Source organism: Megalops cyprinoides, chromosome 12, assembly GCF_013368585.1.
Source record: "Megalops cyprinoides isolate fMegCyp1 chromosome 12, fMegCyp1.pri, whole genome shotgun sequence".
NCBI classification, from domain to species: domain Eukaryota; kingdom Metazoa; phylum Chordata; class Actinopteri; order Elopiformes; family Megalopidae; genus Megalops; species Megalops cyprinoides.
In genome coordinates this window covers 26015483-26037988 of record NC_050594.1, presented here as the reverse complement: position 1 = coordinate 26037988, position 22506 = coordinate 26015483, and the positions used below count along the sequence as shown (strand labels likewise).

At 49.0% G+C, this 22506-nt stretch overlaps 1 protein-coding gene across 5 annotated transcripts in view; it reads left to right on the top strand.

Annotated features, from left to right (window-relative positions):
• ppp1r13ba (protein phosphatase 1, regulatory subunit 13Ba) overlaps positions 1–22506 on the top strand; it is a 60918-nt gene that overhangs the window by 21059 nt on the left and 17353 nt on the right. For all 5 annotated transcript variants that reach the window (XM_036541886.1, XM_036541890.1, XM_036541887.1 and 2 more), the window contains 3 exons: positions 2545–2692; positions 7367–7486; positions 10816–10886. In XM_036541886.1, the coding sequence (XP_036397779.1) occupies positions 2545–2692; positions 7367–7486; positions 10816–10886 (339 nt within the window). The remainder of the gene's footprint in view (positions 1–2544; positions 2693–7366; positions 7487–10815; positions 10887–22506) is intronic.

Here is a 22506-nt window from a genome sequence, read left to right as displayed (position 1 = left end):
AGGCTGGTGTAGCACTTGGTGTCTTAAGTGCTGAGTATTGATTTGGTTGACCTTGTGGTGCACACACAGAAAGCCCTGAGGTCTACCACATCCGTTTAACTGGAGCTGTTTGAGTTTGAAGGAAGCCGGGGTAGTGTGAAGAGCAGCGACCACAGAAAGACAGACAGGCACAATCACTTGCCAGGGTTTTTTTTTTTTTTCGCACTGGGTCCCATTTACTGTGAAGATTTGTGTTTGTATTGTTACTGGCCTAACATTAACCATGGATGCCCAGTTAACCCCTGTGCTCAGTACAGACCTCCTAAGAGACAATGGAGTTAGCGATTCCTCAAGTGGTTTATTGTCGCTTTCATATAGAAACATTGAATCAGGAAGCTCCGTGATTGGTCACAGTGCTCCTATTGTTGTTGCATGGGTCAGGATTGTTTCTGCTGCTTGAATAGTTTTTTTTTTTTTTTTTCTTTTTCAGTGCATACTGAATGTCTGTGCACTGTGACTGTACTTGTACTGTGAGTGTTTGCACTCCTAATGTGTTCATACCATACAGTGAGCGTACCCATACTGTGAATGGGACCGTACTGATAATGTGTTCACACTGTACTGTGAGTCAGTAATGTGTCACTCGCATTATGAGTCACTTGTGTCGCTCATACTCATTCATGTTCACAATGTGTTTGTACTGTATTCTGAGTGTTCAAGCGCTTAATGTGTTCACACTGCACTGTTAGCGTATGTACTGTGGGTGTGTTCACGCGCTGTCCCTCTGTGCCGTGTTTCATCCGAGCGTCTCGGCCGCACCTGACGGGGATGTTGGACGGCTGCGGAGTTTATCTGAGCGTTACCATGGCTCCCGAGACTCCCGTCTCTCGCTCTGCCGCCTCGGAGCGGCGGGTGTCCGCCCACCTCTCTGTCCCGGCGGCCGTGTGTCGCGTGGGCGCGTGCGAAAGCGGCGTGTTCATTCGGCTCGGCGAGTGCACCAGCGCCCCAGCGAAGTGTCAGTCTTACAGTGGACCGTGCACGGTCATGCTCGGTGTGAGGTACCAGAGCAGCGCTCTGTATTGTGAGATATCAATTGCTTCCTGGTACAGTGCCCTAAGATGGCCCGTCCATTGACCGTGCACGGTTGTGGTCAACGCAAGGTAGCAGAGTAGCTCTATGTTGCAGGATATCGATCTCACCGTGTTACCGTGCCCTAAAAAGGCCAACCGTGTGCTGTGCAGAGTGTGTGCTCAGTGCGGATTAGCAGAGCAGCACTCTGTCTTACATGGTATCAATCTACCCTCATCGCAGAGCCGTATGAAGGCCTGCCGTGGACCGCTCACGGTCGCGCTCAGTGCGGATTAGCAGAGCAGCACTCTGTCTTACATGGTATCAATCTCCCCTCATCGCAGAGCCGTATGAAGGCCTGCCGTGGACCGCTCACGGTCGTGCTCAGTGCGGATTAGCAGAGCAGCACTCTGCCTTACATGGTATCAATCTCCCCTCATCGCAGAGCCGTATGAAGGCCTGCCGTGGACCGCTTACGGTCGCGCTCAGTGTGAGTTAGCAGAGCGGCGCCCTGTGTCACAGGGTATTAATCCCCCGCCCTGTCACGCCGCGGCGGAGGCCCCCGTGTTAATGAACCCGCACCCAAGTGCAGAAGAGGAGCCGGGGTGACAAGTCACCGCACAGCGCTCACCTTAATCACAATCTGCCAGACGCGTCCTGGTTCCTCAGTGTCAGCAGATTCATCTTTCACACTGAGAGAGAGAGTGAGCGCTGGGAAAGGAGGGGGGGTGAGGTGAGGGGGGGGGCAGAGATGACTGCAGGCGCACAGAAGGTGACACTCCGGTTCCCCGGCGTGATTTGGCAGGCGCTCCCGTTTGTCAGGGCAGGTTTATTTGTGTGCGTTTTGCCAGCGCTGTTTACGCTCTCTCCGGAGTCTCGTTGAGTAATTAAGCGCCTCTCGGGTGGCTTATGTCGGAGCTTGTTTAATGGTGGGTTGCTGTGCCTTTCGCCAGTCAGAATGAGCGACAGGGAGAGCAGGCAGGCCTGACCGCAGGGAAGCAGGCCGGCGAGGCGTCTCCCTCCGAAGGGGAAAATAAGGAGGTAACTGCGGCAATTAGCCTGAGTAAACATCGCAGCTGAGAGACCTGCACAAACACGCCATTCCACACGCAGCTGAAAGCCGTCTCAGCCCCGCCGTTAGAATGCGATACGGTGGCACGGTGGCCCGATTCAGACGCCGGAATGCCAGAGACCCCCTCTGTCTGTGCCCCCCCTCCCTCTTTTCCCATGGATGTCATTGTTTGACGATGCGCTGGGAAATGGTTGGCTGTTCTCCTTTTAACTGGCTTTTTGATGGCTTGGTAGTACGTATCAAAGGGCTCAGTTAATGTCTTAGTACTTCTTACCAAAGAGTGCAGTTAGTAGGTTACACTTATGATAACCCATTAACCAAGAGGAGGTGACTGCGCTTGGCTTTACACAATCAGATTTTCGGTGCCGGTTGGTCTCTGCACGGTCCTCACCGCCCTCCCCCCGTCTCTCTCGCCCTCCCCGCAGATGATCCTGACGGTGTTCCTGAGCGACAGCGAACAGCTGCTCACCGAGGTGCCCATCACCCCGGAGACGACCTGCCGCGACGTGGTGGAGTTCTGCAAGGAGCCCGGGGAGAGCGGCTGCCACCTGGCCGAGGTGTGGCGGGGCAACGGTAAGCGGTTTCTGCCACGTGACCGGAAATAACCCGCGCTTCAGCGGCTGCGTCCAGACCGCTCAGGTCCACGAGATCCTCAGACCTGCAAGGTGACACTGTTTCATATATGAGTGGAATGAGTGCAGGGTGGCTCAGTGCAGAAAAGATGTTCTGAGCGCTCCCACTCAGCTCCAGCTCAGCACAACTGTTGCCACTGGAGACCCCTGCTGTTCAGATGTGTTACATTGGATAAACACTGCCTGCTGTATAGGGTGGACTTCCTTTCACTAGGTACTTTCAGCTTTCTTTCTGAGGTATGTAAACAATCCCTCTCATTTTTTTTTTTGCTTAAGTGCTAATTTTACTCCTTAGAAAGTGCTGATGTGCATGAGACCAAAGAGAGCAGTCCTGCCCCAGAAAACCTCTCCCTCTGCTGGGTTTTATCTCACTGCCTGTCTGCATGAGCTGTCCCTCACGGACCAACACTGATATGAAAACGGTTCAGCATTTCCTCACTCAATAACAAGTGTCTGCACACCTTTAGCTTTTCATCTCCGGTTTCAGTGGTTTCAGATAAGAGCACCTCGTCTCAAATGTGGGGAAAAATATTTCCATGACTTGGTATGATGGACACTCACGTTCAGTACTGCAACCATCGACTCTTTAACGAATGATTGTCACTTTTTCATTAAAGCTAACAGTGAGTTAATATGCTGCTCAGTAAAAAAAGACCTTCATGGCTTCTGTGTTGTCAGTATTGAAACAGCCTCATTGTACCACATCACTGTTAGTCATCCCCATGGCGGAGGTTATTATTTATGGTTATTCTCCAGTGCCCTTCGCCATAGTCCCAGAGTGAATGCCATGTCCCTCTTTAAAAAAAAAGACCCTTATTGTTGTCCTGACCCCGAGGCCTGTTGGTTCAGGCCGTGCGGGGCTGCGTTTCTGTCGGAGGGACGCGGAGGGGGGCAGGGCCGACTGTCAGCGCCGCTCTTCCTCACGGATGCGGATCGCTTACACCGCTAATGACCGCCCCCCCCGCCCCCCTCCCTGCACAAATGCCGTGTTCATGGGCCAGCTCTCCCAGTGAAAGCAGGGCCCTCCCCGCAACAATCGGTGCCTTTGTCTTGGGTCGAGGGAGAAAGGGGGTCAGGGCGTCTCCAGCGCCGCGGGCCTCGTGGGCTTGTTTACCCAACCCCTCGTGGGCTTGTTGTTACAGAGCGGTCAATGAGGGCCCCCAGCATCCTCACTGCACAAACGGGTGGAGCATTGTGTGTGAACGAATGGTGCATTCATGTGGTGTCGGAATAATCAGAAAAATGAGGTCCCGACTGGGAGAATTCACGCGAACGCCCCCTCAGGTCGGAACAACAACTTGGAAAGTCGGCAAAAATTTCGGTACACGACTTGCTGAGTTGTCGATGTCATGCACGCAGAAACATGGGGGGGGGGGGGTGGCGAAAGTAAATGTTTGGCTGATGGTAAGAAACTTTTGATTAACGGTGCAAATTCACATATAGCATATCCATTTTTTGCTGACATTTAATTTGTAATATGGTATCAGGTTGTAACGGTTAGTTGCTGTCCACCTAGAGTGACCTAGATCAGTTAGAAAAGTTATTTATTAGCAGTAACCCTGATAACAAGTCAGGTAAAGTAATATTTTAGTGGTTTCAGCTATTAACGTGTTGTTTAAACGCTTTGAGCATAAAATACAACACATCTTCTTTGTAGCGTCCGTGTTGTTTCCACATTCCGACTTAAAAGCGCATGAACACACCGAAGTCGGAAGAACGACTTCACAACTCGGGAAATGGGACCATCCGAGGAGCACGTGAATGCAAGAGATTGTGAACAACAAGCATATGGTTACTACAGTTGCAGCTGTGAGCATGTTTTCACTCTGTTTACAGCTATTCCACTGCACTGTGATTCCACTGCATCACAAACCTGATGACACAGCACCAGCAGTGCTAGGTTGCTGTTTGAGTTCTTTCATCACACTTCCACCAATAACTTTGCACTTCCTGTCCCCGCCTACCATTGGAAAGCTCAGAATTAGCAGCTAACATTGTTATGTTGCTGTTTAACCCACTTCTCTTTGTGAGGTGGAATTCCACAGCACCGCCGATATCTGACCTGCTGCGCTGTTGCGTTTCGGGGCGGAATCGGTCGGCCCATCTGCTTCCTCTCAGTCCACCGTGATATAAACACACGCACATCAGCGGGGCCTCCCCGACACGGTGTCGTTTCCCAGCTCTGAGCTCAGCCAGACGCCGAGGAGCCCTGATCCGGGCCTCAATCACACATCAGGATCAAATGACTCTGCACGCCAGCTAGCGTGCCCCGCCACACACCTCGCTTTGATCCTCATTCAGGGTGTCGGCTTTACATCGGCCACTGCTCAAAGCACAAGCGGCCCAACTTTAAAGAACGCCTTTTCCAATTAGTGACCTTCAGGTTGTGGCCCGATTGGCTGTGAGACAGGAGCGCGTTCCCTTGGGAGAAGCAGGTACGCCCGTGCTGTCTAATTGGTGTCAGAGACACTCTTATCCGCGGAATCTCTCCAGCGCATTTCCTCAGGGGTGATGCGCTGTAAGGTGATAAGCGTGGCTGTTTCCCATGGCCGGGGCTGAGATCATTGAGAGTTCCCGTGTGCAGGCTCAAGAGAGCAGTCTGACTCATAGACCCCCCTTTTGTCACGCTCAGCACCTAGAAGAGACTCCATTAACATTATTTTCTGCTGTCTGTTCCGCTTCATCCAGTGTGCGCCCTGTCCTGAGTTAGCCCGCTTCTGTGAGCCGACTCCCCATAAAGAATGTGTGTGTGTTTTTTTTTTTTTAAATCATCGATCGATGTGATCGGAATACCATGAGCTCAGGCACAGAGATGGTGTGAATCGACCATGTGATTTGGAAGAAGGGAGCTCGCAGTAGACCCCTGCCTGCTTTTGATCGTCCCATCAGACCAGGTTCCCCTGCTGCCGCCCCTTCGCAGGGCCCCTTCTCTCCCACCTGCAGGGGCCTGCCTGGCTGTCGGGGAGGGGGGGGGTGAGTCAGGGCCCTGCTTTGAGATCATGTCTGGCGAGGGTTGAAAGGCATGCCCTCAGTAGTGAGCTGGGGGCCCTCCTCCTTCCCCAGTTCCGCTACGCGAGGACGCAGCGGGAACGTGCGTCAAGTATGCATCAGCTGCTTTCCCAGCCTGCACACGTAGCTCATACGGCAGCCTGGTAATGTTTCCAACCCTGACACCCCATCAGCAAGCCCACAGCTGCTGTCACTTCGTTCTGGAATAATGAGCTAAGAGAATCATAATGACAGTCAGTCTTTCTCTCAGTATAGTGTAATTGCCATCAGATGTCATGAACCCTCTCAGGATGCAAGTGTGGCACAGAGCTCAAATTACTTATCTAGTGTTACAGAGGAACCCGTGGAGCGCGGCTGAGTCAATGCTGTGGTGGTTGTCTGTGACAACGAAAGGAGGCGCAACTGGTTCCAGGAATAAGGGGGCCAGCTGGGCTCGAAATGAATGAGGCAGAGGAGTGTAGCTGGAGAGAAGGTAGCGAGAAGGTCACCCCACAGCCTGCGCGAGCGTGGGTGAAAAGTGAATAGTCAGCAGTAAGAACCACTGCTGAATTCGGTTCCTGCTGGATGGAACGAGAAGAAACGGAGCCTCCCTGTGTTGTTCTAGCCTACTTTTCAAAGCGGGCTTCTGAGGCGAGGAAGTGCGGAGACCAAAAGGCGAAACACAATCGAGCTCTGTCCACAGCGAGAGGGAGGTCGTGGGAGGTGCAGTATGAAAAAACTGCCAGCAGTTGCATAATCTCCAGTTAATAAACATTCAAGCTGTTTCTTAAACACGCTCCTGAGCAGACAATGTTAGAGGTGTGTCCACGTTACTGGTCCAATTTAGAGTGAAAGGCCTCCTGCTGCGAAAGTCTATTGGTAATCAGAAATTGCGTAAAAGGAGCTTTCGAGTCTTGAGTAAGCGGTATATCTGAGTGCCTCAAGGGGCAAATCCACGCAGCCTAAAAGGCACGCAACTCTCTGTAATCGGGACAATAACCAGCATGCGGTCCTCCAGGCTACAGGGCAAAGCTTTTTTTTTTTTAAGATTCTCAGCCTGGCAGTTTCAAAACTCCTCACTGGAGGGAGCAGTTTCAAAATCCTACCTCTGCGCTGGTGCCGTACCCAAACACCTGACTGGGGGCCAATGTGTAGACACAGTCGCCAGGAGAAATGGATTCCAGACTTCAGAGTAAGGCATCGCTTACACGCTGAATGAGATGACTGTCTCGCAGGTCTTTATAGCGTGAGTGTGACTGTTCAAAGTGAACAAAACTTGTCTTTTGTTAGCTCAGTTTCGGCCCCCCTCCCTGCCCGACCTCGGTGAATTCCTCTGGCAGGTTGCCATGTTGTTTCAGGCCTCCGCACTTTGATCCTCTCCGCACGTCTTCCTGTTCTCGCGGCTGGCAGCCCCTTTGTTGTTTCTGTTTCATCCCCCATCTCTGGCCTACTACTCCCCCCCCCCCCCCGTAATGAAAGACACCGATGGGGTGGGGATGAGGGATTTTGTGCCGACAGGATATTGCTGGCCGGGCCCGCCTTGGCTCCTCCCACTTCGCAGCTGATTGTCAGCGTACCTGGCTGCTGCGGAAACTGACGGAGTCCTCTCTCTCTCTCCTCCCTGCAGAGAGAGCCATCCCCTTCGACCATATGATGTACGAACACCTGCAGAAGTGGGGCCCCAGGAAGCAGGAGGTGAAGTTCTTCCTGCGCCACGAGGACTCGCCGGCTGAGAGCAGTGACCAGGGTGAGTGTGTGTGCTAGTACCTCACCTCCTCTTACCCTCTCACCATCCTCAGGAACATGCCACACAGCTGATCCATACCAACTAGTCAGGTTGCACAAGTTAACTTGTGGCAGGGCTTGAACAGTGTAGTCCTCGCACTCATTGGCCTGGGAGTGTTGTTTCCCTGGTCTGACACTGTTGCTCATTCAACTTGAATGGATACACTTCAGTTCTATTGTGCTGGAAGTCGCACTGTTTGAGAGCATCTGCTAAATGCATGTAATATAATGTAATAATCCACGAAGTGGAGGTATATCAAAAAACTGTCAAACGGCCATTGCAAGGCCAGAAGAATGTTTCGAATCGGATCTTTGTTTTGTGGCATCGTTTGGCATAAAAGCGCAGCGATATTTTCCATGACACATTTCTGGCTGAGACGGTCTGGCAGCGTTTATTGGGCGGTTGACTCTGCACACCCAAGCTCCAGTTACATAACTAAGGTTAATCAGCTTTGCGGATAATTGGGCCTGTTGGTGACCTGTCCTGAGGACTGCGTATGAGACCAGTCACAGCCCGGTGCGATTGGGAGGGAGCACGGAGCCTGGAGCCTGGAGTCTGCCTGCAGGGTGTGGCTAGCGGGGGGACGGGGGGGCGGGGGACGTGGGCAGAGGTAAATTGGGGCCACTGATGCCCGTGTCTCCTGCGATGGGGTGATTGGTCGGGCGGCTAAGTCGATGGCAGCGGGGTTGTGACCCCTCTGCTCGCCGGTGTAAGCGGCGATGACCTCCAGTGAATGGCCGGGTTTTCATAAATGGCTCCTCTCCAATAGCAAGTCACGCGCCTGGCACGCCTGGCCAGGAAAAAAAAACACTCGCCCCACAGAGCCGGGGAGGGGGAGGGGGGGGCGCACGGCCAGAACGGGCGCACTCCACCAGAGCCACTGTCACTCCCTCATTGTGCTGTCTCCCCTGCTATAGACCGGGGCTGGTGCACAGAAGGCCAGTTATTTCTAGTGCAGCTGACAGGATTACTCACACAATGATCCTGTCCAGGATTACGGGAATTAAGGGGTAAAAAAACTGGAACCTGGGGATATTTATAGATGACAAAAAACATGTTTTCACTAAATAACCCATAGAAAATCCCAGCACAGCGGACCGCAGCGGCAGTGGCAGTAGGTAAACAGGCGGTCCGGGTCACATGGCCGCGGTGAACAAACAGCCCCCCGCTTGTCTTTGAAGCCGCTGCCCTCGGTGGTTTTGCTGTCTGTGGAGACTGACATCACCGCGGCTAATCGGGACTAACATAGCGCTGACCCAGTGCTTCAGACAGGATCACAATAAGTCCCTGAAAACACAGCCTCTCCAAATGGGCTGCCCGTGCATGTGTGTCTGAGCCACCTCGCTTGTTTTCCCTGGACGGTGCCTATTTTTGTGGCGCTCCCCTCTCCCTCGGCGATGTTTGCGGAGGCTGATTCAGTGGAGGGTGGTAATGGAGAAACTGCAGCAAATTGATTGCTGTTTGCAGCTAATGTTCACAGAGAAGACAGTAATCTTCCCTGTGCAGCATGTGACCCAGTGATCCAGAAGCACCACTGTCTACAGACTCGCTCGCCTCTCTGCTGTTGTCTGTAAAGAAGTGGTCCTTTCTTGTGGGTTTTGGTGGGTTTTTTTTTTTTTGTTGTGACCGTGCATCAGATTGTGTGTTACACCCATGCACATTATAGCAGACTGGACAGGGATTAGAAAAACAGTTTCAGTGCACGGCATTATTCCACAGGCTGTCACTTGAGCATCTTTATTGAGCCCAGCAGACAAGTTAGTGTTCAAGCTTTTACTATAGACATCCATCATTGGTCTGTTACCTATCATTCAGGTAAACAAATTTAAACTGCAATGCTCATTATGTAAGGGATATTTTTTGTTCAGTAGTTCTATTCACCTCTGAGCTGCTGTTTAACTCGGCAGGTCCAAAGGCTACTTTTCTCAGGTGGAAAAAAAACCATTTGGAACAGACAAGGAGGAGGTCAAGCCTTAAGATATGAAGTGAAGTCAGTGAGGCTGACATGGGCCAGTGTGAATCCTCCAGGGCTTTAACAAGCATGTCCTGATGTACTGTGTCACGACATTGTGCTCCGGGCTCAAGGATGGGTGTCTGCACTGTTGGCACACAGTACACTGTGTCCTCAGTGTCAGGAAACAGAATTCTGTGTACTCAGTGTCAGTACTAACTTCTCTGTGTACTCAGTGTCACTACTCAGCACCCTGTGTTCTCAGTGTCAGTACATGTTGCCCTGTGTCCTCAGTCACCTGTGTCCTTGGTTTCAGGACCCAGTGCCCCATGTCGTTAGCCAGCACGCTGTGTCCCCACTGTCAGTACACACTGCCCTGTGTTTTCAATGCCCTGTGTCTTCAGTGTCAGGACTCGGTGCCCTGTGTCATGCCCTGTGTTTGCAATGCCCTGTGTCCTCAGTGTCATACACACTGCCCTGTGTTTTCAATGCCCTGTATCCTCAGTGTCATACGCACTGCCCTGTGTTTGCAATGCCCTGTATCCTCAGTGTGAGTACACGCTGCCCTGTGTGTCTGTGTTGAGCAGGTCTCTGAGGGATTATTGAGGAGAGCTCCTTATGCAGGTGTCTCTCAGGGGCTTCCTCTAAGCTCCTTTTTCTCCTGGATTAGAGGGGCTCTTGTGTCTTTAGACCCCTTTCCCTTTTCAACACTATCCTGCAGACTGCTACTGTCCCCCCTTTCAAACACTACACCGCAGACTGCTACTCTGCCCCCTTTCCAACATTGCCCAGCAGGCTGCTAGTTTCCCCCCTTTCCAACACTACTGTGCAGACTGTTGCTCTCTTCCTCCCTTTCCCTTTCAAACACTGCCCTGCGGGCTGCTACTCTCCTTCCCTCTCCCAATTGCTTTGTTTGGAAACCATCTGGTGCGGAAATGATTGCCTCTAACGACTTTAGCTATAAGAACTTGTGGGTAAAAATGTAAAATGAAATCGAAGCTGCTTTGTCATCTCCATCTCTATGTGACTAATTCTTTTCCTTTTTTAACTCTTTTTCCCCTCTCCATTCCAATTATAAAATGAAGGAGCTCTGAAAGTTTCTTTCTCCTTATGGCAGTCTGAAACAATGACGGGAGAAATGTATAGCTTAGTTTAGAGTAGGGCAGTTTAAAGTTCCTGTCACTTTCCTGTTTTTCAACCAGTCTCTTCTCACCCTCACACCTTTACGGTCTCCTTCTTGTGCTCAATCAGTGTTTTTATTTTTTTATTTTTTTAGTAGTGGTGTCTGCTTTCTTTGAAGCTGAGTGTGTACTGACATCTCCCTGTTTGGGCCCTGCAGGAAGCCAGCAGTCTCAGGACCAGACCAACAAGAAGAATGGAGTCAACGTGGACAAGCACTGTGAGAACGGGGTAAGGTGACACTCCTGGCCTTGTGTGTATGTGTGTATGTGTCTGTGTTAGGGCTAGTCTCTGGCTTTTGCATTGTCTCCACACCCTAGAGTGACCAGTTTTACATTGAAGTGAGCCCTGTGAACCGTGAGCCAAGACAGGCTGAATGGCCTCCTCTTGTCAGCACAACGTTCTAATTTTCTCCTTATGAACCGTGAGGGGTGAGCCGGGTTCCAGGAAAGTCTCATTCCTGCACATTACCAAGGCTCCTCTAATCATAGGACACTGAACACAGCGAACTCGTGACGCTGAACAACAAGTCTTGTTGAGTAATTGTTTGTTACACAAAAAAGGATGCACCGGCTCTTTTGTGTCCTGGGTTCGCCGTCCCTTGTGTTAAAGAATTGCGGTGACAAACTGTACAAATCCCTGACAGCTCCCTCCGCTATCCCAGCAGCCCCCGTCTCCGCTCCTCCCCATCTGTCCCAGATACAGGAGAGAGAGCAACCATGTCTGAGGGAACACACACTGCTCAGGCAGAACTAATTTAACCTTAGGGGGGAAGAAATCATTAAAGCACGAGTAGAAGGCCCTTTCGCTAGACACCAGCTTCTGGCAACCCATTTTGGTAGTCATGTGAACATCACTTTTCTTTGACTGTGTGTTTTCTCTGTGTGTGTGTGTGTGTGTCTATGTGGTTGCATTTATGTACATTCATATTCTGAGATATATCTTTTCAGAATTGTAGAGTTAGAACTGAGGTAGCCAGAGGGGACACAGAAGGGTGAGCCGTGCCTGAAACTACTCAGATGGTGTTGCCTGTTTTCAGTAAATCTGATGTCAGTGAAGGACGTGCTCTTGAGCTGATGCTGTTATTGTAAAGCACTCCGCGGGATTGGGAAAAGGCCCGGTGACAGCTCTGAGCTGTTCGGTGACTCAGGGAATGATTGCCACTCTCCTACCATTACGAAAGGAGGTTATTGAACATGATTCCTTTAGGGCCGCTGTCTCTCCCTCGTGCTGTAAGCCGGCGTGCCACTGCCACGCCAAAATGAGTCCTGTTAATGTCTTTTTGTTCCGCCTTTGATAGTGTCATGACCCCATTTCCCCACATGTCCAACATTACCCTCTCAGGCTGTGTGGCTAATTTAGAGCCCATTGGGGTGTGACGAGTGCGTGTATGTTTACACCCTTGAGCAAGTTAGTGAGAGACATACCTGAAATAGCACCCAGGCGCGGCCATGCACTCAACCCACCTAAGAATAATAGGACACACCAAATAGCAGATTATGTCTGTTTAAACATGGATCTAGATGTGACATCGTTTTAAAAACAGCAGAACAAATAATGTGCCCAAGAATCCAACATTCTTCTGACTGACTCTGTTTTGATGAGGGGCAGTTGCAGCAACAATTTAACAGAAAAGGACAAGACCAAACACAACGAGGGGAAAAAGAGGGCAAACAATCCTAAATCTCTCCTTTCATGCCCAAATTACAGGTTTGGGGAAGAGGGTAAGGATATTGCTCCAAACAGTGAGGGGTTAAACACTGTCCACAGGGATTCTGATTCACATAAACAACTTTTGCAAAATGCTTGGAGCCAAGGAAGGGACGCTCTCTTAAGCTCTGTTCAGATTTTGAATACGTCCATACCCTCACAGAAACACTGCAGCCATAAGGTGGCAACTAAGGAAAACTGTCTATCAAATGTTAAAACGAGTCAGCTTTGTTCAAGGTGGAGAAAAGCTGTGCACAATCAGTTCTATTGTCTCCTTAATGTTTAATTAGGTCTGAAAGGGGTTGAGTAGTGCGCTCAGAATCAGCTAGCTATATTTGCCATAACTGTTTAATTGGATGTCACTGTGTTGGGCCACTCCTGGAGAACCGGTTAAGTAGTCTTGTTCTTTAAAAGGGCAGTCAAGCTCAGTCAACAACCCCCTGTCTGAGACTGTCTGAGAAACAGGACTCTCTTCATGGCTCCTCACTAAGCGTATTCACACGGCAGCATATCATTTACCTGTTATTGGCGGTTAACCCAAAGTGTGCCCTGCCATCAGGGACTGAGTTGCCTCTATAATTTTCAGGATTACACCAGTTTCATGACATAACTCTTTAAGAGGATTACTGCCATCATTATCCACTGGCTTTGCCAGAGTGGGGCTTTTTTTCCTCCGCCCGCCGCTCACTCTGTGCCGAGGCAGTGTCTGGAAAAGGCGGGAAGCGCCCCGCACTTAGCTAGCTGAACCCTGGGGAGTCTTTGAGCATGGCCCCAGAGCCTGGGACGAGCGAGGCACTCTTCCCCAAAGCGCTGCGGCTCACCTGCTCTGGGTGCGAACTGTGGAGAGTCCCCCCCCCTCCTCCGTCCTCACCGGCCTGTCCCTGAGATTGACGCGAGGCGCTGAGTGAGGAGTCCCACCTCTCTCTCTCTCTCTCTCCCCGCTGTGTGGAATAGCCGGGCTGTGAGTGGCTCTGGGTGCACTCGAGCGTTGCTATGCGTGCGAAGGGCTCTCGGTGAACATCTCGCCGAGCCGTTACTCGGCTGTCGCTGGCTCCTTCATCGCTACAGGCTCAGAGCGGATCACTCGCGCGCGCGGCAGGGACTCACTCTCACTGCTGAGGGAGAGAGTGGACAAACCTGAGGTAAGGATGGAAGATCCTTCCAGCACTACAGACAGAGCAGTATAATTTTACAATGTGTCACTTAATTTAATTTATTGGGGTTTGTTTTTGGCTGTGTGTTGAATTATTAATGTATTTCTACATTTTAAAATGTATAAATGAATTTGAATATTTTAAGTCCAGTTTGGAATGTACCTTTTAAGGATATTTTGAATTAATAGAGATTTCAGTCTTCTGTGTGGTTTTCTGAGATTAACTTGTGAATGTATACCTGTGATGTTATGACAGCCTTTGAGTGGGAAGAAACTGCAGCCATTCAATAGAGGGAGTTATGAGTGAGGGCAGGAGTTATAAACAAACTAAGACCTCCAGACATCAGCCTAGTGGAGACCTGGTGTATGAGTGCACGGTGTGACATAGGTATCTGATGTTTTATTAGGGTGAGCACCATGTTTGCATGTATTTGAGTATGTGTGTTGTAGAGGTCCCATCCTCACTTAGCAGCTATGAGTCTGCAGTGTGTGCATACAGCCCTCCAAAGCATTGTCCTGTTCAGCTATGAATTCTGTGAGGTGACAGGGAGAGCTGGGAAGGGGCAGGCGAGTCTACCGCTCCAAGGCTTTTTAATGTGGGCGCCTGAATGCTCTGAGCCTGTCTCTCCATCCCTCTCTCTTTCCATTCCTTCCGCTTGTTGCACATTCGTCCCTCAGCCCTGCCTCGCTCCTTCCATCCTGTCACACAAACGAGAAAAAAGCCGAGTGAAGTAGCACAACATTGGAGACCGCGGCGCAACTGTGCTCGGTTCAGCTGGGACGTTTGGTACGTAATGAGAAAGCTCACAGACAGACTGTTTGGTATTCCTGTGAGCGAGCCTGTGGATAAATGGCAGAGGTCAGGAGGGTTATCCACTGTGACGCTGCGCATCAATGATTTGGTCTCTGAGGCATCCCAGGCAGGTCCACACCCTGTGGCCCAGCGCACAGCTGTCGTTTTGGGGGGCTTCTTACTGAGAGACCTGGGGAGAGCAACGAACAGAGGGCTTCACCACATTCACACCCGTCCCCTCGACGGGCTTAACTGAGGAACCCAGGAGCTCTGTGGAAACAATAACGAGACACCGCCGCGCCATACAGGGCAGTGCTATACGCACATTCAAAGTGCCAGACAACTTTCAGATTCCTAACAAGATATGTACACCATACAGTGGCTGCATTCGAAGTCTATTTTTGACTGCTGCCATTTAAATGTCTGGTAATTGGAGCTACAGCATGAAGACCGTCGAGGCTCACTCCACATTCCCGAAAATGTGGCCGCCCCTGCGTTAGCGCTGTGGTATTCCTCGCACTTTTTGCATAGATACAGCGTGACGCGTTCAGCGCGCAGAGGTCTGTGGCTCTCGCGCGTTGGCGTGCTCGCCTCTCCATGTGACACACCACATCTCTGCCCCGCAGGCTCCTGGAAGCGACATGGATGCCGTGTAAGTGCCCTCTTTTGTGCTGCCCTCCTTTTCGACTCCGCGTTTGGGAGGGGTGCCGATCTCCAGCCCGAGTCCCCATTTGCAGTCATTTATCAGAGACCGTTGGGCTGACACTCTGTGTTGTTCGGCACCGCTGTCTATTGACTGCACTTAGAAAGTGGGTGATTCAACCCCCATCGCCAGTTCATAGCCTATCTCCCCCAGGCATCCCGCAGTAATGCTAGTCATGGCACCTCAGTGGTACTGGCCAGTCCACCCTTATTTTTTCCAGCCAGTGTGGGTTTGTCTGACTGTGTGGTCCAGAGTATTAATGGCTGTTTAAATACGTTTATGATTGCGTCCATATGGACAGCTACAGGTATGTGATCCACCTCTCATCATCGGGGCTGGAGCCCCGTGTTTATTCAGACCGTATCTATTTAAAGGAAAAACACGGGAAAGGGAGTGGAGTTGGGAGGCAGGCTGATGCGTGACCTCGGTCACGCAAGAGGCCAAAGTTTTATTGATGAAAAGTGTCGGAATTCAAGGGAGGGTGTCCTCCGGGCCTGAGCCGGGGTTATCCGGTTAATCGAATTGGTCTCCATCGACGACAGTGCTTGCATTCAGTTCTCCGTGCTACACTGATCTTCATTCTATTACTCTGCCTCTCAGCTGCTGCGTGATGCTGAGCTGTGAACCCCTCGCTGTGAGAGCACAGAGGCTGACACAGCTGTCATTAAAGAATCCTCGCCCGCCACCCGTGTCATGTAACTTGTACTGCCACAAAAGCAGGAGCTTTAACTTCTTACAGCTCCTGTTAAACCAGCATGACGCTGCCCTGTTACCACGGTATTGATCATGAACTGGTGTTTAAATGAGCTGTCCTTGTGGAGGAGTGAAGTGATTTTGATGGAACTCGATTTACCTGAACGTCAGTAACACAGCAGGAATCCATACCCCCCGACCAGTTAGACAGGGTGTCACTGTCTTTAGAGTAGTGTACTGTTCTGTTTTAGCTTACTTATGCACTGTCTCTTCCAACTTTGGAGGCCCTAGGGGCTGACTTCCTGTCCTATTCGCCGTAATTAGGTGCTGGCTCCCGGTGTTGCAGCTTTGTCTGTTCTAATACAATGACTATCACTGACATTGAAAGAGCATTCCTCTACTCCAACAAAGAAAAGCACACAATCCCACTGAAACAAGAGGTGTGTCAACATGTGTCTACATAGCAGCTGATATTACAAAGTGTAGAAACATGTATATTATTCCCATTACAGTGGATTGCAAGCATGATTTGCAGAAAATAAAATGTATTGAGTGTGCTCTGAAAATGAAGCAGGGTGTTTCTCTGCTTGAAGAACTTCTGTTGTGAAATTTCTTTGCTGTTGTATAGAACTGTGAAATGTTAATTGAACCTCTAAAATTTTAGTGAAGGAAATTTATCAAATTGGGAAGCTGGGGAAATATTAGTTTTATAGTAGTGTAGCAAGTAACCTGGCTATAGACATAATTATAGTCAAGCAAAATAATTTGTGTCAATGTTTGTGTGTGTGTGTGTGTGTGTGTGTTTCCATTGAGGTGAGCGCGAATTGATAGCCATAAAGAGACGGCAGTGAAATTGATTACATTCACGCTTGGCAGAATAGAATGGCGGTATGTTGAGTCACAGTAGACTCCGTAATTTCCCTGCAGGTCTGCAGAAGGACTGGTGGTATAATTCTGAGAGGTAATTAGCGAGGTCGTCGATGACTAATCGCGGTTTACAGAATCGGTAATGGCAGCCATAACAGAAAACACAGGCGGGAAAACTTACTCAGCAGTATTAGTGCAGTGATTTACTTTTGGTAATAAATACGGTAAAAACCCTTTCACGCAGATGAAATTCTCATTTCCAGAATGAAGAGAATATTGGAGAGCTGTAAGTGGTTCTGCCATCTTCTGTCAGAGTTGCCTCTTTTCGAGTATAATCATTGTGAGAATTGGGTTTAATGGAATATTCGTCGTCAAACGACTTCTTTCCAGCACGCCACAGTGCCAGGGGATATTGTGCTGACTCTTACACAGTGCTCCTACTCCTTACCCCTCCCAGCTGGATCCGAAATTTCTCATTTTCACTTGTCTCTTTTATTAATTAGGTTCATTATTAGTTTAATTATTAGTTTTTTTTTGACTGACTATTCAGTCGTGGACGGTTGTTGGAGGCAAATATCCGCTTAAAACGCGCTACATGTAATGTTTTGTTGTCTATTACTTTTGTGTTATTATAACGCAAGAATAGGCCTATAGTATTAAATTTCATATAGTATTATTATCTTTTATAAAAACCAGAATGTATGCTTGCTCATTGTTTATATGGTGTTCGGCTAGTCACTGTCGCTAAAGTGATTATAAACTGGGATATTGTAAGCTTTATAGTCAGCTGTCCCGATGTATTTGACGTTTTGAAAAGGAAGTTTAAATCGGATTAGTTCCGCATTCCTATTAGTTATGGTCAGATTTGTGAGTTATGTGTATGGGATGAAGGCGTGCTAGTGCAGGATTCTCCTTGCAGCATCAGGCTAGGGTCGAGACGTATCTCTTCTATTTTAGGCAACTCCTGGACAAAAACTCTTTGTAAACCCATCTTGAGTTGGTCACGGGGAAAATAATAATAATATGGATTTATTGCCATATTTTTTTAGGACACAAATGTAAATGAAACATCACATGGGTGTGAAGCAGTTAAAGAATCAGTGTGCCAGTGTTACAAACTTGCTTTGCTCTTATTTCATTGATTTGTTTAGTGGTAGGACTGTGTGAGACCTCGATGTAACATTCAGCTTGTAAAGGTATGTCATTATTAATTTGGTGGTAGGCTATTACATGGAACTTCAGTGTCTAGAGTTGGTCGTTCTGGTGTAGTTTTTAAATTACTCCCATCTCGCTTTTCACTTTGTGGCTCATTCGTCAGTCGGTGTTCTTTTTTGTAAGTGTAACTCCGGGAAAAGGTTTTGCTTGGCGAGTAAAAGGAATTCACCAAAGGGCAACTAAGGGGAAAAAGGAGCATTGGAGATTTTTGAAAATTATTAGTTTAGAATTAGAATGTCTGCGTGGGGGGTTGTAGTGGCTGATGGCACGATGTTGGATATTGTGCAGCGATCTTATGAAAGCAAACATCCCGCACATCTGGAGAGCATTAGTTGTACCTGTCCGAGAGACTGTGGCGCAGAGCGGACCGGCTGACGGGAGAGTTTTTGCGGAGGGAGGGGGGAGTGAGTGGGCGTGCTGCAGTCGAGCTAAAACGGCGGAGTGCACAGCGGCCAGAGAGCTGGGAGCTCCGTGTGGGAGAAGTGCTTGCACGTCAAAATTGATACAAAACCGTAGTGAGGGGAGGGGGGAAAAAACTTAAGCGCTAGCCAAGTCAGACCCCCGCATTATGGAATTACCGCCTCATTACCGCGTTTGTAATTTATTGAAATGTGTACTCGCACGCCTTTATTGTCGCTTTTGTTTGTCGTTGAAACAATAGTGCCGAATTTCTGGAAGAATCATTACAGTAAACATTTTTTTCCGCTGAAAATGAAAAGTGCAATGCATCACGCTGATTGGAACCGACAGCTGGCTTGATCCAGCCCTGATTAGGTCTCTGACTGCCGGCAAAATCCACTTGCCTTTTCTGTTAACTGATTGCTGATGAGTGCAGAGGGGCGGCTTTATGTATTGATACCGTACACGGAAAGAAAGAACAACAAACTGTGTTCAGTTGAAACGAGGAGCAACGCAGCCGGGCGAGCTTCAGCGCCTACGTCTACGGAGCTGGTGCGAAAGTTCGGATGAAGGTGCATTCGTTCAAAATAGCTCTGTGCCACGTTCTTGTGCTCCAAAACGCAAATATATCTGGTTTCTGGTTCAGAGGAATGACTATTTGACAGCAAAATGGAGTGGAAGCATGTAGAGGCTGTGCAGGAATTCACGGCTGAAGGACAATGCAGCAAAATTAAGGTGCGATCGTGCAGAATAACCTGGGACGCTCACCAGGTAATACAGCTGTTTTTAATCGTCACTGCTGGGGCTGGTTTTCGTGTTGCAGCCCGTTATCTTGGTGTTGCGGATGACCTGAGTCGGCAGCGTGCCTGCAGGGAGGAAAACTTTACAAGCCTTGTTTGGATCCTGGTTTATAACACAGTGTTTGTGTGGTTATCGTTAACATGAATGTCAGCTCTGGTGAATGTATTTAATAAGGGCCACCACTTATTAACTGAAAGAAAGGTATCTTTATTGTTCATGGTATTTATTTCAAATTTAACTTTATTTATAAACATTGCCCAGAATGTAGATCTCTTCAGCAAATGAGGAGTTTTGTACTGTTTCCACAGGATAGTCTCTTTATAGAAACGCAAATGTGCCTCTGCACTGAAGCTAATAGTGAGCTTAGTGCATTATGTCTGAAAACCCTGACTGTGTACATAATAACCAAAACAAAGTTAGAAGACCCAGCCAATTGGGAGCATTATGATGATTATGCTGAAGTCTTCAGGGCTACACTTTAAGTGTGTACTCCAGTCGCCATTATGAGGCAGTATGATTACACACGGATGGGTTGGGGGTTGGAAGTTTGGCCAAATCAGAGGGGAATACCGCAGCAACACATTTAATAGCGTTGGTTTAAGAATTGATTTAAAGGGGCACTTTCCACTCTCTCTCTATTCTGACTTGCTTTAGACAGTACAACTTATATAGCGTGCTTGTCACAGGTACCTCTGTTGATATACTTGTCAATTGTTAATGCTGCAGTATAGGTGACTACCGTGTTCACTGCTATACTCTTAGTTCCTTTTCAGCTCTATTCAATAGTGTAAAACTGTGTACATGGGTGACGATTCAAAGGATGATGGAAAGAATGCAGGCGTCTGTAATAGAGAGCAGATATGGAGAGGGAGCAGTTTGTGAGGGAATGTGTGGGAATCCTGGCTCGACCCCAGCCGGGGCCTGCTGCTTCACAAGGCACACCTCCTACCACCTTTTGAGCAGAGGCCAGAGCAGCACAGTGCACTCCTTTCCTACTGTGGTCCTGTTTCTGAACCAGGCACGCATGGCTCTCAGATGGCCTCACATGGCTTTGCCAAACCTCCATCTGCTGGGAGACATAACCAGGCAAGTGAGACGTGATTGCCATGGTTTTGTGTTTCGTTAATGAAGTCACGATGACCTATTTAGTGCTCTTTGCTTTGTCTGCTAAGTGGACTCTGATACCCACTGGCTTGACAAAAAAAGTATATCCTTTATTATTGAAGTCCTGTCATTCTTAAACCCTCCCAGCCCATATTAATGGAAGTTCCGGATTTTGGGGCGTGGGGATTAAGAAGGTACTTAAATCTGTCCAGAAGAGAGACGTCTGTTTCAGTGGTCATGTGGACAGACAAAGAGGATTTTGTGAAACTAATCACACCATCGGTTACTGTAAATAAGACTTTGAAAATCAAACCTGGGAGGGTGGATGGGAGAAACGTTCACAATGTGTGTCATGAGAGAATCTATAATAAATTCAGCCCTTGGCAGCGAGTGACCTAATGCTCCTCTCCACTGCAGAATCCTGGTCTCATAGGAGTGTGCGTGTGCGTGTGTGTGTATGTGCTGGTCTCCAAGCGAGCTGAGAGCTGCATCAGCAGTAGTATGTGGGACAGTGGATATTAAATGTCAACACGTACAATAATCGAGTCTCTTTTGTTTTCTTTGATGAGTGGAAGTTGCATAACAAGGCCTGTGTGGCTTGTTATGAAATGGCAGAAATTCTATATCATGGGGGGTAGTGCTCAAGTGATGGGCAATTTCCAGTGTTGTGCTCAACTTCTCCTTACCTTGAGACTTGCCTAACAATGGCTTAAAACAAAGTCAGTGCCCAGTCACCCCCATAAGCTCTTGGCACACAAACTACTGTGAAGTTTAGGTTGATTGGAGGATTAAAATGAAATTGTCACTTTGAATGAGATTACATCCTATTTCCAATTTACACCGAGGCGGTGCATAGATGACCTCAGGAACCGGGTACTGCTCACTGTGACACGCTTTTGGACTACCTGTGGAAGAGGTCTTGAGAGACTACAGTCACAGATATTCTACTGTGAAAAGATATTGAGCCTCTGCATTCTTTCTTTCCTCTGTCTAGGAGGTTCTGGTTAGTAACAGGAGGTTTGGGCACTATCTGTGCTCATATACTGACCATAGATATGCTGTTTCAGGCCAAACCCTTTCAAGAATGTTCTTAAAGAGCCGGCAAATGACAACACCTATAGCGTCAACAATGACAAAGCTGTCATTTTCAGCATGGCATGCAACAAGCTGATGATCTTGTCCATGTATAAAGAATCTGTGCTTATTGCATCAACAATTTGCAGAAGCAGAACTTTCAGTGTGGAACACATCAAGCTGATTATTTGGTCCATATATAGAAAGGTGTTTGCCCGGTCATTCTTTTAGAGGTGATTGTCCTGGTAATCGTAATTTCCGTGACCTTGTGTAGAGGGCACAAATCTTGGGTTTTAAATTATTTGTGCCTGAGGTGTTGTGATTAAAGTGGAATGGAATTGTTTTGCAAAACCTCTCAGACAACGTCGAGTTACAAAACACTTGCCCACCTGTAGCAGCGAGGTTCCCCACACACTTACATAACCTCCAGGAATGGACGAATTTCCTGTTGGTTCCCATTGTGCAGTGGGTGACCTTCCTGTTTTCACTGGCACCCACATGGTTGTATTGGTTACATGTAAGCAGGCCGCTGTATATGCGATCGTATGCTTTTTTCGGAAGTTGGTGTCTTGCCTCAGTATTGTTGGTTGATTGAAAAGGAAGCAAGGGGGAGAGAGCGTGATTAGAGAGCGCCTGGTGCCAATGCTCAGCAGTGCTTCAACCACACAATGTTCTGTACAGCAAGACTTAAATATATACTCCTACTGCTTAGACCTCGCTGTGGCCTGTGGAAAATTTCAGAAAAGAACAGCAGAGGGTGAGAATATCTATCTGTCTATCTATGTGTGTGTATGTGATTTTTGTGTGCAGGTGTGTGTGTGTGTGTGTGTGTGTGTGTGTCTCTCTCTCTCTGTATCTGTACACACACAAAAAATGATGATGCTCACCACAGAAGCAGACCCACTGGGAGTACAGGACTAGAAGGAATATAGTGCTAATACAAACCAGGTCGAGGAGCACCCCGATGAAATATGCAGTGCAGCTAAAGGCTCCCGACGCAGGTGAAGCATGCTGGGCCCGTGTGTAACCGGGGAGGGGTATCTGCGACGATGCATCATAGATGAGCGGCTGGGCAGCGGTGGGACGGTGTGACAGTGGGGGGGGGAGGGCCGAGCGCAGCTGCGTGTCTCTGTGGCCGGGGCCCGCGGCGCCTCACAATGGCAGGACACAGCGATGCCGCTGCCTTCCTGTTCGTCCGCTCGGGGCATTTCCACTCTGTAATGGCTGACCCCGCCGGCCCGCCATGTGACAGCCGGCTCGGGGAAAAGCCACTCGTGACCGTTTTAGGGGGCGGGCAGCTGGACCTCGCTGCCGTGTTCGTCATCGTTGCCCTGTGCCG